This window comes from Rhyacophila brunnea, unplaced genomic scaffold (genome assembly GCF_057557595.1).
Source record: "Rhyacophila brunnea isolate RB1 unplaced genomic scaffold, BYU_Rbru_1.0 scaffold_3, whole genome shotgun sequence".
Classification (NCBI taxonomy): domain Eukaryota; kingdom Metazoa; phylum Arthropoda; class Insecta; order Trichoptera; family Rhyacophilidae; genus Rhyacophila; species Rhyacophila brunnea.
The window spans coordinates 6301521-6321799 of NW_028232965.1; the positions used below are offsets into that span (position 1 = coordinate 6301521).

Consider the following 20279-nt stretch of genomic DNA (forward strand, 5'->3'; position numbering starts at 1 on the left):
TATTAGAAACTAGTCACAATATTAAAGAAAGTAATTTTATTATGTAATAATTATTTACGCCTTGTTATTTTTACGAGTGATAATACCCAAAACGATGAAAGAATATTATTATAAATGAGAAATTTGACAAGTCAAAACGTAGGCACAAAAAGCTTGTGATGGGAAAGGTCTTCCTCTCTTGATGTCCTCCCATCAAAGCTTTGCGATCGAATCGCGGTACCAATATCTCATTATCACAGGGAAGTCATATCATATTATCAGCAACAGTATAGACATTGAACCTATTATGAAGGTTGCGTATCGAATATACTCTCTTTCTACATGTGCTTCGGCCGCTCTCTGCCTTCACATTTAGTAGAGTCCCAGTAAATCTTCATTAGGTATACATCGAATGTCGATATGAGCACATCTTGAAAACCTCCAGTCCTCTGAAAGCCTAAAGCCTACGTAAACCAATATGGATACTATAATATTTATTTTTTATAAATTATTAGTGACCATCTTAATTTTGGATCTTAATTTCGTAGTCAGAGTAAATTTATAGAAAACGAGATGTCCACTTTAACAAGTCAGGTAGTAATTCTACGACATTTACTAAAATGTACCAAATCAAACTTATGGTACTTGTATCACAAACTGATATGAAATGTCACCTTGGGTGACGCGCAGATTTAGTTATAATAATATGAATGCAATTTTTCTTTAACTTGAAGACTTCGATGGAAAAAAATGTACGCGCCATATGGCCAATAGTAATATTTTTTTAACCGTGTTCGTTCCAGAGCAAAACATATGAGCTTACACGATGTGGTAGTTAAATTAACAGACCTTTTTTATGATAAATGATCGTATTTCATACATGGTATTTTAAAGATACACATTTTAATGCTCAATTTCAGTCTATATTTTTTTTTTAATTTTTTTTCGACCATGTCCGATCCTAATAAGCTCATATGGGCCTTCACAGAGTGGAGTTTGTATTAATAGATTTTGTTTTTACGATAAATGGATATCAGTCAGTCGCTCAACCTATTAGGCCCATACTTTGACTCATACACAACTATATATTGTGTTCTTGTCAGATCCAGGAGAACCTGAGACCCACGACGCAATAGGCCGATGCTTAAGCTGCGTGTTCATCGTGGGACTGTAAGTGTGAGCGTAAGTGAAAATATTTGCCATTATTTTAATTTCAGAAATATTTATTTTTATTTTTAATGAGCTACGTATTTTAGTAATTAAAAAACATATTAATTGCATGATAAATACCATGCGTATGATGGGAAAAATAATTCATAAAAAACAATTTTCAATAATATATTAATTTTTAGTTACATGAAACCCAAACATGAATTTTCATTTTTTGAAATATAAATTATAAAACAATGATTTCAATGAATGTGAGTTCTTATTAAGATTGGGATCCTTGGTCTGATTTCAAATTATATGATATTGTCGAATTTTAGTTGTTTTGTTTTGAAACATTTACTTAACATCGTAGTCAGAATAATAATGGTATGTACATCGAAACAATAAATTATTTTGACTCGTGATATTCTCAAACGACTGTATTAAAATAACTTAACAGCATTAACAAAAGAAATTTTGATCTCCTTTCACAGTTATATCAAAGACATAAGTGCTCTCGAGGTGAAGTTTATTTATACATGATGCCGAGTCATCATGCAGTTAACGTTTCCTTATATGGACAGCAGGAGTGGGAAAATTTGGCGAATCAGGTCTTCTGAGGTGTTCCTATGACATCTTTTATAGGAATTTGAGGTCCACGGTTCGACGAACTTAACAGTAAATATTATTTAATGTGCTTTAATGATGTAACAGGCACAATCTTACTATATAAATATACGAAAAAGATTGTGCAAATTTCTTTAAAAGCATTTGTCAACTTTTATATGTTTACTAACTTTGCTTTTAGCACAGTCCTAATATTAATACCGCCACTTACGAATGTATACCTATAAAAAAATATTATTAATAATCTTTATATTATACCTATAAATTATTGATCAGACTTTCAAAATACGTCTAATGATAAGTATGAGTAAGTAAGTTTGAAAATAATGTGCAATTTATTGTCTACAATCTACTCGTATAACTTACTATTAAATTATTTATTTCTGAAATCATGGCTGATTACAATATTCTGTTTTCATTATACTTTTTATTCAAAACTTAATACCTAGTACACAAGGTATAAAATGCTTCATTGTAGATCAAAAATATTTTGGAAACATACTTTATGCATTAAAGTACTTATTTGAAAGCTGAAAATTTATTTTACATCGTGTATCTGATTGAATGTTGTATACTGATTAATTATAGAGCTAGTATTCAATTCAAACCAGCTAGGTAGTCAACGTTTGTAATTGAACAGGATAATACAGCGTTTCGCTTAATATAATAGGCATTAAATGCTCAAAAGATACCTACATATTTGCATAAATTATAGCAACGCATTTCCCTCATTAAATTATAGTATATCGATTCACATCAAAAATACTGTTTACTATCGCATAATTTCAAATGTTTAGAGCCTTATGGCGTATAGGTATGTTAACTGGCTTTCGGCATCTTGGAAGGCCATTAATGATTATCCGCAGGATATATTCGGCGCAGCTTCGGGATACTAGCATACTCCAGGAAAACGAAAGAAAATTGGCAAGTGACAGGATGTCCTGGTGGCACAACGTGCTATCCATATACGTATAGCGAACGCACACGAGTTGTCGATTGCGGTTAACATCGACCAGAAGAATATGATCGTTATTGGTAAATGTTCGTACAATCATCTAATTTAAGAATATAGTTAATAAAATGTGTAATGATAAGTCGCTTATTCGTATGGTGAGCTTTACAAGTACGGGTACCGAAAATTACATTTACTAACTTAACTTCTTGTAGGGTTATTGCCTATTCTGTGAAAGATTGGAAATATATAAGTACATAGTTAGTATATCTCCAAGTCATAATTGAGTGGGTGGGATGGGAGAAACCTATATAGTAGTTTTTTCTAATTAGTATAGAGGTCGTTTTGCGGCATGTGGATGAACATGGATCAAGAAGATATAAAATACAATTAATGCTCATAAGTAAGTATTTTGTTATTCATATTTCCCATCATTAATTAAATGACTTTACTACATAGATCGCGGTAACATATTGTCATCGAGTGTATACATTACGTCTCCGGCAACCAAACTTGTCCGCAGTTAGACATCGGGTAATAATTTACGTACATAAGTACCTAACCTAGTTTATATTACTAAAATGTTCATGTTTAGTAATTTTAAATTAATTGTAGTATGGGCGACACCTCCATTATTTATAAACAATTTAATTCTGTCAATGGTATATTTTTACTATTACTATATTGATACAAAGTGCGGTCCACAGTGCAAATAAATGTAATTATTAAGAGATGGCGCTGTTTTATTTGCAATAATATTTCTTAGAATAAACAAGGCTATAACACAGATGTCGTTAAAAATATAAATTTACTTTTATTGTTCCTTTTTTGACAAAAATAACAAGGATTTACATTTTTAAAACCTTGACCTGGTGTCATCAGTAAGTCGTAAGTAAATTCCTAATAAGTCAAATAAATTAGTAAATTATTTTTGCAAAATTTTAATTTCTGGGTTTCATCTGCAGATTTAAATATTATCATGACTAGTTACATTGATGAAATTGGTTTATTTTCTACTCTAATCACGAACAATATAATATTATATTTTACAAATAATAACATACAAACACTATAACATTATAATCATAATATGCAGTGTTATATATTTCTTTACATAATAAAAAGATGGTGTTGTATCAAAAAATTATAGGTATTATTACACTAACTTAATATTATGTATTTCTCGTCGGATTATAATTTTTTGGGTCCCAGGTTCGAATCCTGGGTCTGGAAAATATTGTATTATCAATGTGTGTTTGGAGTCAAAGTATAAACCTACTGGGTTGAGCAAGTGGCAAACATCCATTTCTCGTAAAAATAAAAATCTGTTATTACAAACCTCCTCTTTGTGGATGTGGACGCCCATAGTATGTATCTTCTAAAGATAAGATATTGTCAAAAAACGTCATATTTAAGGTACAACAATGTACCTAACCGCCTTTTTTTTAAACGGTACATGTTCAAACACGCGCGTTAACATCATTTTACTCCCTATTTCAATTATAATTTGTCAATTTATGGCTACGGCCGTATGTTGTAGCTTAACCACTGGGGAATGCCAAAAGAAATGGCGTATTTAAAAAAAACACTACCTTATTATTAGGTCAATAATTATTTTAAAGCAATCATTATTCGTAGGGTGTTTATCACACTTGAATGGTCAAAAACATAGCTTATAATTATTGTCTTTAGAATTATCTTCAAATGTGTTAATCTTGCCCATTTTTGAATAATAAAATGCCTAATTCTTGTCAAATTTGGGATCACAGAGATTATCAATATAATTTTTTATCGTAAATATTTCACTATAATAATGTCGATATAAATTATACTCATGGTTTTATAAATGCGTTTAAAAAATAATAAATGTAAAAAATCTTAACACCACTGCACATTTATGTACTGAGATATGACTATATTCTAAAACATTAGAGCGAGAGGTTTAAAAGAATACTATTTTATGTAATAAAAATACTTTATGCAGTCATTAAATGTTTAAAATAAATATAAAAGATAATAAGGCTTCAAAATTATATAAATATATTATCTACAACGTTTAAGGTATGTCCAGGATCATGCTTTGAAAATAGAACAAAAGCTCCATTTTGACCTACGCTGAGCATGTCCCCCCCTTAACGCCCTCGGGGATTTTCTTATATTTTTTTTCATGTCCAATCCTAAGAATATCAGATGGCCTCTACAAAGTGGATATTGTATTAACATATTTTTGTTTTCTTACGACATTTATATATATATATTGCAAAACAACATGTGAATTTTTTAGACCCTAGATTCGAACCCGAGATCCAGGACATTATAAGCCAACACGATAACCTGTCCCTGTCTACCCGAAGAGTGATTGCTCTTTTAGAGTATTTCTTTTTACTTCTTCGTGGGTTCATTTACAATCCGTGTATATACTGGAAAATTTTAATTTTCATGTTCCCACCAATATCACTCGTAACTCTACGGTAGAGATGGAAAAACTGGTCGATTTTGAAGACTAAGTATACTTACTACCAGTATAAAAAAATACTTAGTATATAAACTTGTTCCAAAATACTTACTAGTATTTGAAATACTGTATAGATCGTTTGGCGTGCGTATGCGACAAAAGTTTCATACTCAACTGAAACTAAAACCAACTCCATATTATTAGTATTATAAACTCAGGGAACTCAGACTGTGTATCGGCTTCAATATAATCGCTAAAAATACGCTGAGCTCCGCTTGTCGAAAAGTCCCATTTATTATAAAATTTTAACTTTATGAGTTGTTTTTCTGTTAGGTTACAATATTATTGTTAACAAAAAAGAATAACAGTGATTTTTTTTTAAATTTTTAACATGTTTTGAGCGGTATATAACAAGTCTATGCCTGTGCGTCATTTCACCACTGTGCTGCGACACAAAATTTATGACCTATTATTATTCATACATTCGAACGCAATAGACTAATAAATTAAAATATACCTATATTCAAGTGCTATTTCGTTCGTGCGCATTTAATGTCATTAGTGTTGAAAGTCTACCAACTGGTGAGTGCACACAACAGCAACTCACGGTGGTATCATCACAAGTTTTTTGGAATAAGTTTATTGGGCCACAAATACTTAGTATGGGTAGTTTCATCCGAAACTTGAGTACACAAACTGGTGACAGTATTTCCAACTCACCTCTACTCTACGGTCTTCATGATACCCCGACGCAGGACGGATGTGATGTTTCATGATGGTGTGTATCGTGCGATTAACTTATTTGATGGCACTATAAAGGTTTATTTATTTTTTATTAACTTACTATATCATGTTTGTGGACATGTTAAATAGGTTAAATTTATATTTTTATTGTATTTATCAATTTACTTTCATATCTACATAAGCGCATACTTTCTTTTCTACTTTCTTGTTATATTGGTTGTTATTTGTAATTAAGTCATTATTATAATTTGTATTTATTATGTATTATGGCGCATTCGCCAATCGCTGTAATGTCATAATACCCTTTTTCTAAATAAATAAATAATAACCGCTCGGCCATCGTGGGGTAATAAATATTATGCTATATTATATACTATTGTTATCTTGTGATAATTATCCAATAATTGTGAATGCAATAAAAATACTGTGTAATAATTTTATTATTAGGTATAAAATTAATATTATGTACCTGCCTAATATTTATTTATTCAATTCAGTGCACACATTATTATTACAAAATAATTTGAATTTATTTTCCCCCGGAAGTTATAACGAAGGAATTTGGTTTTAATTCTGATTTTTAAGCTATTTTTATTAGTTCAGATATAGAGATATGAGTAGCACGACTCCCTCTATTATTTAAATTATGATAAAATATTATGTTGAGTATAACATTTTTTACCATTTACCTGGTACCTGGATATCTTCGATTCAATAATTATGTGTAGTATTAATATATGTTTTCCAATTTTAAAGTATAATGGTGTCAGATTCTTTTAGCAATATAGGCGGCTCATTTAGGTGTTGGTGTCGTTACTTTCAAATGCGTCAAATGGTAATTGCGTCGTGGCCGCAATGCCAGAAGAATGTGTTCTTCCTCTACGAATGATTTATCTTTCCAATCTGAGGCAAAAGATCTTGGTATAGTTTTTGACTTTTCGTTATCTTTTCACTCGCGTATAAACCTTACAGCTCTACGTGCAAGTAAGCTTCTAGGATTCATCATGCGACAATCCAAACCATTCAAGAATCCAAATGTCATACGCACACTCTAAGACGCCTCGTTAGTGCGTAGTATTCTTGAATATGGGTATATTATTATCTGGAGTCCGTATGAAGTTTCCTACAAGCTTATTTTAGAGTGCGTCCAGAAGAAATTTCTTCGATGTCTTTATAAGGGGGGACATGCTCGTCGAAGGTCAAAATTGAGTTTTTGTTGTATTTTCAAACCATGATCCTGGACACTCCTTAAACGTTGTAGATAATCTATTTATATAATTTTGAAGCCTTATTATCCTTTATAGTTATTTTAAACATTTGATGACTGCATAAAGTATTTTTGTTACATAAAATAGTATTCTTTTAAACCTCTTGCTCTAATGTTTTAGAATATAGTCATATTTCGGTACATAACTGTGCAGTGGTGTTAAGATTTTTTACGTTTATTAATTTTTAAACGCATTTATAAAACTATTAGCATAATTTATTACGAGATAATTTTTGTAAAATATTCACGATAAAAAATTATATTGATAATCTCTGTGATCCCATGTTCCCATGTTCAAACACGCGCGTTAACATAATTTTACTCCCTACTTTAATTATAGTTTGTCAATTTATGGCTACGGCCATATGTTGTAGCTTAACCACTAGGGAATGACAAAAGAAATGGCGTATTTCAAAAAAACACTACCTTATTCTTAGGTCAATAATTATTATAAAGCAATCATTATTCATAAGATGTTTATCACACTTGAATGGTCAAAGACATAGCTTATAATAAGTATTTTTAGAATCATCTTCATATGTGTTAATCTTGCCGATTTTTTGAATAATAAAATGCCTAATTCTTGTCAAATTTGGGATCACAGAGATTATCAATATAATTTTTTATCGTGAATATTTTACAAAAATTATCTCGTAATAAATTATACTAATGGTTTTATAAATGCGTTTAAAAATTAATAAATGTAAAAAATCTTAACACCACTGCACAGTTATGTACCGAAATATGACTATATTCTAAAACATTAGAGCGAGAGGTTTAAAAGAATACTATTTTATGTAACAAAAACACTTTATGCAGTCATCAAATGTTTAAAATAACTATAAAAGATAATAAGGCTTCAAAATTATATAAATAAATTATCTATAACGTTTAAGGAGTGTCCAGGATCATGGTTTGAAAATACAATAAAAACTCAATTTTGACCTTCGACGAGCATGTCCCCCCTGACATGTAACTATTGTCCTTTTAATAATTCGTCAAACGAATACTTTCCAACTGCCTTTCTACAAGGCATGCTCACCTTTCACTCTCTTTAATCTCGTAGGTCACGTCTGCTCTTGAAACATTTTTGCCTGCTATCGCGAGGAATGGTTTTTAATCTTGGCGTCCTAAAGAATTTAAATTTATATCAATTTATGTCAATTACCTACGTGGTCGCAGCCATAACTTATTCTGGATCAGGACTGTTTCCTCGAGTCAAGCCTATCAGGCACAATTAGCGAGGGGTGCAAGACTAGTAACTGCGCTCCCTAAAGACATAGACATTTCAATGATGTACTTTGCATTTTGTTTCTGAAACTTTATTTTATTGTTTAAAATTGCTTATGTTTTATTATTATTATTCTTCATCTTCTCTCTTGTGAGAGAAATATTTATTATAATGTAAATCTTATGTTGTGAACGTCCTGTATCTTGATTTGTTATGTCCACAATGTTTTGTCTTCTTAAATAAATAAATAAATAATTCGGAGTGATATTATATCGTGTTGTGTCGGTGTTGTTTTTCTTGCGAAAAAATGTGCTCCAGATAAAAGTGATTTTTATTATGTATATTAAAAGAATTTTCGAGGAAGGTCAAAAAATAAAATATATTTTTTACAGGTTTATTTAGTAATTTAATAAATAAGATACAATACAGATTAAAACAATACTTCACGCAGATCTTAAATAATAATCCTTAACTTACGAATATTTATTACAATATGAAATTTAAAACGTCCACATTATATTTTTAGCAATCATCTAAAAACGATAATTGAAAAAAACTAGACCAGACATTATTTCATCGAGTATTTTTTAGGGTGTTGTATTTTCACTGGGGTTTCTAGAAACTAGTCAATAAGAGGCCCACGGAATATCATTTCTGCCAGCAGCCAGGAACAGATTTCTTTAGGACGTTTGAAATTCTGTCAAAAATTCAAAGAAAGAAATGTTTCTCTACCAGCGCTATTGGCATATGGATTTTGCTATCCAACCATCAGGAAGAAAATTATTGATGTATGGGCTGTTATTATTAAGTTCTTTTATCTACTACTGATGGTTCAAAAAATGATATTTTGGTACGTAAAACCACGTGAATTCATACCCTTTGAGTCCAAACTGATCATCTTTTTCAGTTTCTTGGAAAGGAGTTTCAATTGGAGTAATTTTGACAGTAGAAATTTTTGGTTGGTATCCTCTTTCGTTGGCAATATAGGAAATCTTAGTCGCATATCCATTTCTATTATTCACATAGTATTCTCCCTTTTTATCTCCGTTAGTATATCCTTCCTCGTAGTGGCCATGGAAACCGACAGTATAGTTGAAGCGATAAAGCAAGTTCACCATGTCGTCAACTGTTATTCCTGGAGGTAATCCTTCTTGTTCGCCAGGGCGTGGTCCAGGGATAACAGCTGTAGGATCAACTGGGGTTATACTGCCAGATATCAGAAGCGGTCTTGGGAATTGGGGTTCAAACGGTTGTCGTTGAATAGCTGCTGGGTTGAAATTGTCAACTGGGAAGTTCTGTTGATTCTGATTGAAAGGTGGTCGATTTTGGTTGAATTGTGAGTACTGTTGAGGGTTTTGTTGTTGATTAAATTGGTTATACTGTTGGTTAAACTGTGGGTTTTGGTTCTGTTGTTGGAATGGACTTGGATTTTGACGTTGTGGTGAGTTCGGGAATGGTGGTTGGAAGGTCGCTGGGGGAGGATTGATAAACTGACTATTCGGTAATGGTCGCTGTGTTGTACTTGGGATACTACAATGTGAGCACGAAGCGATCGGAAGTGGCTTCAATGTGGTGAACACAAGTTGTTCTGATCTTCTGACAGGTTGAGGTGGCGGTGGAGGAAATGTAACTGGTTCGGGAGTTGTCACAACTGTACTGACGACTGGTGGACGAGTGATTCCTTTTGGTGCTGAAATAATACCAAGTTTTTTTTTTAATTAATGGCAAATCTATGAGTATACCACCGTATTTCATCATATAAAATTTAATGAAATATATAATAAGCGTGATATGTATTTAAAAAAATATTTAAAAAGAGTACAATATATTAACTTTAGACGAAGCTTGGGAATTTATTAAAGATTTTAAAGCATTATTTAAGAATATGAAAATAATAATTGTTATTTAGGCATATGATAATCAGTGATGAATGTATAATACATCTCAGAGTAAGTTATACACACATTTATTGATAAATACAAAATAATCTAGCTTGATAAAAATTAATAAAAAAAAATACAATACACATACAATGTATTATTTTGTACCAATAATTAGTCATGTTACGAAATAATATTTTGCAACTTTTTCTTGTCATATTTCGAAGGATATTCATTATAATTTTGAAATTAATTATGGTAAATTTCCACTCATGAAGTATAATTAACTAATAAACAGATACATTAATAGCTTAATAGTCGCCTTTCTTTAGAGTCAGTTGTATATTTTAGCAAATTATCAATTTACTAGGATATTAAAAACGGATGTCTACATATATAAATATTATTTATGCTAACCATATGGTGACCGTAAAGTATTTGAGATGTCAAATTTAAGTATCAAATGTATTATGAATTACAATTAAATTTGAATATACGCAATTAAAATGTTTAACATTCAAGGTTCTTTGTTTCGCATACAACGAAAAAACTGTTTTTAAATTCTTTATAAAAACGCACATTATTTGATTAAGTTAACAAGAGAAGTACCTACTTCTAATTTGAATGTCTATATCATCCTTGTTAATATTAGAATCAGGATGTAACACAACGATGTGTTTGTATTTCTATAGTGTTAAATAATTTTGTATTTAATGTCATTTTCTAAATCAACCGTCAAAATATTTTTATTTTTTATTTTATATTGAACACAAAATAAATGAAATAATTAATGATTGAGCATTGAACATTTTAATTATGCGTTACCAATCTGTTATATTTAAAAAAATCTTAAAATAATTATTTTATATAAGTAGACAATTTTTCAACATAACACTTCTGAAAAAAATATAATATAACCAATAAAAAAAATCTTTTTTGAAAAAAGTAAGATACTCAGCAGGAATCGAACCTGCATCTCATTTTTTTCAAAATTATGTAATTGTTACATTCTTAAATCTTGTGAATTATTCATTAAATAAAAAAAAATATAATCAAAAATTATTTTATAATCTAAAACTACCTGGAAATATAATATAATCATTATAGTATTAAAATAATTCACAATATTTAATTGTCCGGCCATAATGTCATATCTTCCATTTTTGTATACCAACACAACGTTGAGAACTAAAAACGTTGATACATATTTTCGAACTATGAATGATATTCTATCAATTAGTTTTTTTTAAATCAAAATATATAATTTTTATTTTGTGGCTTTTTAGTTAAAATTTATTTTAAAATTTTGTACTTTTACTTTATTATAATTAAGGTTTAATTGTAGGCAGTTACGCATTTAAAATTTAAACGTCACTATTTACCAATGGCGTAGACCTCACACTTGTCGATTAATTAAAGCCTACCTTTTTAAGAAAAGTAACTTTTAATTATTGCATATACCTATTATTAAATAACTTGATTATTTTATACTCTACAAAAATAATTTAATTTGCCAACGACATCTGTCATATCTTTTGTCAACTATTGTATTTGTATGTATCCAATGACAAATATCACCTTTATTGTAATGGCGTTAGAACAGATTATGTCATTCGGCAGACCCGACAATAAAGTGAGTGTCATTTTCTTTTCCAGATGATTCTTCCATAATAATGTCATTGTATGTATCAGATTATTGTTCGAGAAATACAGATTTTTATGTATCAACTTTACCTACCCTCAGCCCCGCCTACCATAATGTATGCAATACCTTTGCTCATAATATTATTGTCTATGACTGCAGCTTTGTTAAAAATAATTAATAACAAAATAAATTCTTTGGCATTCAAACATAAATCATAGATTTTTTTGAAAAATAAAAAATATTTTTATGTAATGATTTTTGAAGTGTGAAAATAAATGTTTAGAGAAATACATAATCCAAACTCATCCCTCAATTTTATATCGTTAGTGAGGTATTGAAACTTCATCGATATAGTATGTCATTGTCATTGAAGTTTACCTATTCATCAGCAGTAATATCGTATTATCTACTCATTTCCCGTAAGTATATCTGACGAATGTGTTTTTTTTTCTCTGATCTCCATAGACTACCTCTTTCCTAAAATCACCCTTCGCCACTGATATTTACCCAATATAATAGATTATTAATATCATAATTATGTATATTTTACCTGGACCAAGACGAATGTTCTTCATGGATATAATACGGAAGTTGCCATTTTCATCGGTAGCGTAAACTGTCACATGATATACACCGTCCGCTGTTATGAATCCGAATTCCCCCATAATTAAGCCATTTTCATCTGAAAAAATGTAAAGGGAAATATTAAAAAAAAATGAAAATTATACATTATTAATAATTTTTCAAATAAGTACATGCATATTTAGACAAACATATTATTCTACATTATCCTATAATTGTATAATTCAAGATTATACTCTTTATTCGAATTAGGTATAAATATGTTCGATGTTATTATTAAACTAATTGACTACATTTAAGATTTCTCATTGCTTTGTCATTACCATATTTTTTATTCAGTCCAGTCATATTACTATTTGCACTCGTTTTATTAATTAATAAATCCCTAGTTTCAATTATTAATATTTCAATATTCGTACAATTTAAAAAAAAGTATATATTTTTAGCATTTAAAGGAATATAATAAATTTAATAAATTAGAAATTCTTTAAATAAAATATTATTCAAATATATAATTATTATGTCGATACCAAACACAAAAAAATACTAATGGAAAAATATTCCTTGATTTTGTTTAACCTCGGGATCCCAGGATTGAAAATATTAATTTCTTATTCACAGAATTATTCAAAATTCTATCCGGGATTGCAATCTTAGATAATATATCCTGTATCCATGCTAATTATGTAACAAATCTAAATATCACAATATTAATTTTGTAAATATTTTATGACACACAAAAATACACAATGAAATACGTGTAGATTTTATAAATATACTTAATATTAAAATATGAGATAAAACATTTATCATATTGTATCCTTTCAATTAATATATTCTAAAATTTAATTAAGTAGTAAATTTATTTTAAGTAGCTACACCTTGTCATAAAATGAGCTTCGAAAGCTCATTTTATTGTAGTCAAAAGAATTAAATTATTCTTGATGACATAATCACATTTTTCTGCATCATTATGGTAAAATTAATAATGCTATGTCAAATATAATCTATAAAATCATTAAAAGAGTAAATGATATATTATTGAAAAATATTTTTATTTTTATTATAAAAATATAAATGCAAATTTGAAATCGCGCTACAAAACAAAAAAAAATATATATTGTAGTCAAAGAACAGGTTTTAATCAGCTTAAATTTATAGAAGAGTTTTTAAATGATGACCTAATTAATATTTATTGCATTCATATACATGTGAAAATGATATTAAAATCGACATTCTGCATTAATTAACAATAAAAGTTTCTAAGCTATAAATAAACAACCGCAATGTCATGGCCATCAAATAATGCCTGACACATGTGGCCAGCGACCCACACAACATAATATAACATAATCAATGCATTATGCTAGAGTTGCTTGACGAAAATTGACACAAAACATATAAATAAATATTTGTATTCGATTCATGCAAACGGGTTGCTCTTCGCATAAAGCCGAGAAGTGATTTCATTCAGATAAGAAGAAAAAATAACCGATTTTACTAGCCAAATTTTAATAATATGCATACTAGTTTTAAATCTATATTTTTAACAAAACATATGCAAACTTTAATCGCATAGCAACAAACTAATCAGTTTTCTTAGTTATTTAAGTGATTTTAGATTCATCCTTTCACACAAAAGCTTTATTTTATGATAATACTGATATATACAAAAAAAACCGCCGGAAATACCAATTCACCGGTATACTCGTAAAATATAATATGACGATTTAACTGCGATATTATCATGACATATTGTGAGAAAAATTCCACCGGTCTTATTAAATCACAAAAATTGGTTTATCATAAACAAGTTCTGTAAGTATATCCTTTATTAGAAATATAAATTTTATCTCCTAATAGTTCCCAATGCGACAATTCAAATTGGCAGCTCAGAAAAGCTAAAAAAATCTTGATTCTAACTCCAATGAAAAACAATCCTAAAATTGTACCTCAGGTAAAAAAGCAGTACTATTTCAGTCAGATTTTATCCATCACCATTAATTAATATCTGCCTAATAGTATATATTGTCAGAGTTCTGTATCTAGTGCCATTTTATTTTTCATAATACAGGGAAAACTTAAAATTGTATTGTTTATTGTGGATACATAAATTGGTCTAATAGTTTTTATGTTAGACTTTGACATAATACGTTTATATAATAATAGTTTATTAATTATTTTTATATATTGTCTTTTTTAATTGAATACTGGTATAATTTAATTATGCATCTATACATAGGCTGGTTCTACATGGACAGTATGAAATTCCTTCTCTATTTTTCAGAGAAACATTTTTATTTAAGCATGAACTATTACAGGCCATATTATATTAAACCCAATTCACTAGATTAATATATATTGTTATGAAAGTGCATAGTGTAATTATTAAAATAATTATTATTCTAGAAGCAATTCTATTACAAAAACCCTAGAAAATTATTTGGGCCCAGTTGAACTCGAAGTCACGTTTTCACTATCCACCGTCGATCTATTTGTCATTCTTGCGAATAATTTATATAACTGCGCTATTTGATGTTTCCACAAACTTTTTAATTTAAATCAGCATAACGATATAATTATTTCAAATGTTTTCAAATAAGTATGTTATTAATGTGATTTTTATTTATGTACCTACCTACTTGTGATATGGGTGGGAAAATGTGCTCGATAAATTGTAGGCGAAAAATATTTCAAGACCCAATTCTACTAGAGAAATTTAACGATAATTACATCGTAGGTATTGAAACCAAACCGAAGCTTAATTTCTTTTGACACATTTGAAAGAATTTATTATGTGAGTGGTAAAATAACCATGCAATAATGTGTCATAATACGAATAGAACAAACAACGAGCGAAGATTTTATAATTGTAAATTGATTTTTTAAATTTTCTAGACATAAATTTATTAAATAAAATACTTTAAAAATTTACGTTATCATTCAACTGTATTATGTCGTTTGGTGTATCTAGTTATGCTCTTCTTAGTCTAATATTGTATTTTTTTTCGACCATGTCCGATCCTAATAGGATCGATCATATGGGCCTCCACAGAGTAGTATTACAGGTTTGTATTAACAGATTTTTGTTTTTTACTAGAAATGGATGTCAGCCACTTGCTCAACCTATTAGGTCCATACCCTGACTCACACACAAATTGAAAAACAATATGCGTACTTGCCAGACCCACGGCATGATAGTCCAACGCTTAAGCCGCGCGGCCACCGTGGGTTGTCTAGTCTAGTCTAATATTGTATAATGTCACTAATTTTAGTTTTGTAAACTTTCAATTCTAGTGGATACCTATTATAGAAAATTATAACGGTATCACGACCAAACTGGGTTAGATCAAGAAATATAGGCATCGGTCTTAATCTATATTAAATATTGTGACTAAGTACTACCTCACTTGTTCTCAAAATGTATTTATACTTTAAAAGCTTAAATAAGTTGATAAATAAATTATTAACGAACCCTTTTTCTCTTTCCTGTGTTGTTCTCCTTCAATATTGAATCCAAATTCGTAAGGTCTGTTTTCGTCTGTATATTTTCCGGAGTTTTGCGCCGCAGTGCTAGTGATGTAGAATGATGGCAGAAGACAGCAAAATACCGCCAACTTAAGCATCTGTAACAAAAAATATACAGTTTAAAAATACATAATACAATTTCCCAAAAATAATAAAAAAGGCTGACATTAGTTTATGTACGACGAACTATATCATCCAGTGTCTTAGAATAGGAACAAGAAAATTAATAAAAAGTTCTGGATTTTTAAAAAATAAAATTCACTTCATAATCATTGTCAAATGTTTGTTTAATACTTCATTAAGTAGTGCTAACGCGTGTATGATTTGGTACGTGAACAATTATGAAGCTATAGAACGTGCCTACGAATAACTATTACACGCAGAACATATTAATAAGATAGAAATGCGACAGCAAGTCGTTTTTGAGGCTAGTTTTGGTTAGTAACCTAATGAAGGTCTGCTCTACTATTCTGCATCATATTTAAAAGACATATTAGCGAAAACGACATAAACTGAGCCGGCTCACACATCAAAACTCGTCTCGTCTGCAACGTATCGAATACGTCGATGTGACTTCATCGTTATTCACAAAATACTCGTTGCTAAATGGAGCTCTGCAGATTGGTCGAAAGCAATTTTTTAGTTTTAGTAAAAAACATCTAGTTCTGCTATCAACAAATCGCATGCAGTTTGGGCTGCGAGTCGAAAACGCCAGAACGCATACACATACATACACATCGGTCATTCCTATACCTGCCGGTCACCTCATTCAAATATCTATACGTTTCGTGAGGTTTGCAACTGTCGTTAGGTAGATGTGCGCGGTCTTCATATGCAACATTGGATCAACGTTCCTAGAAGGTTTGATTTATGCCTGTGCGGCAGACAAGGTGAGTTTATATGTGAGAGCCGGCTAACGATCCTAATAATTATCACCGTTAGGCCATGCGCATCCTTTAACCATTCGTGGATGCGACTGATCGTAATAACTCAAAGGTAAGTAACTTCAATTTATAGCTGCAGATCAGATGTTTATCGCTAGACTTAAAGTGCAGTGTGTTTGGATATTGAAAATGTACAGCGGGGTAAACATTAATGTCTGTAGCACCTGCTAGATTTTAAATTTAATTATTACGGACAGAAGATCACTAAAAATTACCGCAATAGCAATCCCTAGTAAGTATAGATAGTAATCATGAATAATTCATTCACAACAATATACTCTGGCGATTGCTTACTTCGGGTAGTAAATTAAAAAAAAAACAATAAAAACTATTAGTCCATTTTAATCAATCGTAGATATACAGAAATAAGGTTCCAATAATGATGCATATATTTCTGCCAAAATTTTGAGTTTTAAAACGATTCATTTTGTTTTTTACACACATTATTAGCTCTGTATTAAGAGTAAATCCGAAATAAGACAGTCTTTCCAACCTTCGTTCTATGATTATAATAACGATGCTATACAAAGAGATTGGACTCCTCCTCACAATCCTCCTCTAATCTCTTTGATGCTGTATGTTTGGTTCAGTGTAAAATGTAAGCTACAGGTACTATAACTTTACGCCAAATATGTCAAAAAAATATTATTTTGAAGGATTAAATACAAAAAATAACAAAAATAAGTGGGCTAATCAGAGACAACAACAATTGGACGAGAGGATAAAGTGATGAGCTATATAGTATATATTCTATATGAAGATTGGAAGACTGGGCTGAAAGGTCGTGTGAAAAAAGACTAATTTGAACCAATCAAATAAGACGAGAAGGCATGCCGAATATTCGCTGATTATATTGGGCTACCAATGACTGTCGTATGATTGGGGTAGTAAATTGGAAAGAAATTTCTTTGGACAATAATATATGGAAGAATCGGGTTGTCGTGCCCCTTTGATACAATATTTTTTCACACATATTTTTAAATTTTCAGTGATTGCTCTAGAAAAATTGTAATATAATTATTATGAATTATTTTGAATTAACTAAACAAAACAATACTATAAACCATTAAAATACCACCATAATAATACAGTCGCCGTAAGTGTTTCTAAATTTAAAAACAAGCAATGCACATTGTGATGGTATTATTGTATTGGTATTAAATCAATGAAATATTTTTTTAAATCATATAAGTAGGTAATAAACTTGAATTATAAATAACAATAAGGAACTATGTTCGATCGGTTGTAAAACAACCTATAATTAAAGATTTTAATTACCTACCCACTCAAGTTTCATCACAACTATGTTGATACCTCTAAATACGGAATTAAGAATAATAAATAATTACGTGATTCTTGTTTACACATTTCAAATTATTGTTATTAATGACTAGCATAAAAAAGATGACTTAATAATAATATAAAATTTGTTAGTGATAAAATTCAATGACTATTACATTTGTTATAATGTTGCAATGATGTTATATTCCGTGAGCTACAATACCTAGTAACTATAATATTAATGGTACTGTACTTCACATACTGGATATAGCTGAGAAGGTCGTTTCAAAAAGGTGTTTATGTTAACGATAATCCACCAGTAAACATATAAAATTGCTGTGTTTTATCCCAGTAGACATATTGTGGCACTTTAAAAAATCGATAAATCTTCCGACTGATGAAGGCTGCACAGTGCAAACCTTACAATGTCTCGGTTCCTTGTTAATTATCCTACAAGGTCTCAATTGTGAATAACATGGCGGAAGCTTACGAAAGAATACAAAAGCTTTGTTGTGTTAAATAACATCTCAAGAGTAGTTTTAATAACATGTTAGATATTTAACACATTGTGCCTTAATTACGCGAAGAAAAATATGTTAATTGAACAATGTTTGATAATATATACAAACGAGAAAGATTTATCAGCTTTAATGATGGTTAAAAAGTTCAAATTTTAAATTAATGATAGCTAAAAATAACCAAAATGCACTATTAAAAAAAATATATCATTAAACGATACTTGTATGTCCACAATTTTGTAAGACCTAGCCTATATATTTTTCATATTTTTTAAGTATAATAATTAAAATTTAGACAATAACATTCGATTTATCCCATTGATGTTATTCAGTTAGTTACTGTATTACTTAAAAAATATATTAAAATTTTGCTAATCCAAATCATAAAAGGGGAGAATTAATAGTTTTTTCTAGGAAAATCTAATATATGTACGGAGAAAGAAACGTCATCGTGTAACTTATTACAGCTTAATAAAAAATTACAATCTATAAGTGATATAACTTAACATAACTTCTTGTTAGACTTGTAACGAAAAAACTGTTATAAAATAATAATCTTATTATTATATATTTTTAATTTAAATATAATTCGATAAGTTCTTTTTAAGGTTTAGGAGATTCTTCTTATTATTATCTTTTATTCTTTTTATTAATAGTGTAGAGTTTTGGTATGGTTATTATAATTAAATAGATCTATGTCTATAATATAATATTCATCCTGCGTACGGCAATTGAACCTGAACTCTACCATTATGTGGTAAATATTATGGTTTAGCTAAAATCGAATCAATGTCTTATACAAGTGTCACTTTAGTAGTAAAGCAAGTAATCAATATGAAAGAGTTTGTAGGTGGCCACGACAAGGAAGTGAATAAGTGTGTACTAAAACATCGAATCATAATATTCACACGGAATTTTAAAGTTATTATAATCGTAAATTACTAAATAAATAAAACCTTTACGTATCACAAAATTTAAGAAGACAAAAAACGTGAAAAAAATAAATCTTGAGAAAATTTATGACTGCAATTAAATGGTAGATATTTAAATAATACTTATAATAATGTATAAAATGCAATATTGTTAAATAAAAACAGAAACCTGCAATAATACTTGTTCTATATGTTAACCAGATTATAAAAAATACGTGTTTAAATATGTATTTACGTATCATATGTAATAATTTTTTAAAGATAAACATATACATACTTACATACAAAATATATCAATTTTATTTACAGTTTTCTAGATTATACCAACATTATTTATTTTTCTATTTGTATACATTTATATGATCTCTAATACTGTCCTTAATATTGGTTAATTAGGAGACAAATGGATTAAAAGTTTTTAAGGTTATGAGAAGGTATAATTAAAATTAACCAAATATGTGGTAAACTCAAATAATTTTTTAATGATCGGGATTGCTTGCGTGACTAAAAACATTGTTAATACTATATATATAAATTAATTACAATAACTTAATAATAATGTTGT

At 29.4% G+C, this 20279-nt stretch overlaps 1 protein-coding gene across 1 annotated transcript in view; it reads right to left on the bottom strand.

Moving 5' to 3' along the window:
- Positions 1 to 8761: 8761 nt before the first annotated feature.
- The window catches only part of LOC147067791 (uncharacterized), a 33532-nt gene continuing 22014 nt past the window's right edge, over positions 8762 to 20279 (bottom strand). The window contains exons 2-4 of the mRNA XM_085952195.1: positions 15987 to 16137; positions 12480 to 12611; positions 8762 to 10094 (exon numbers count right to left, since the gene is read on the bottom strand). Of these exons, the coding sequence (XP_085808321.1) occupies positions 9226 to 10094; positions 12480 to 12611; positions 15987 to 16137 (1152 nt within the window). The 3' untranslated portion in view covers positions 8762 to 9225. The remainder of the gene's footprint in view (positions 10095 to 12479; positions 12612 to 15986; positions 16138 to 20279) is intronic.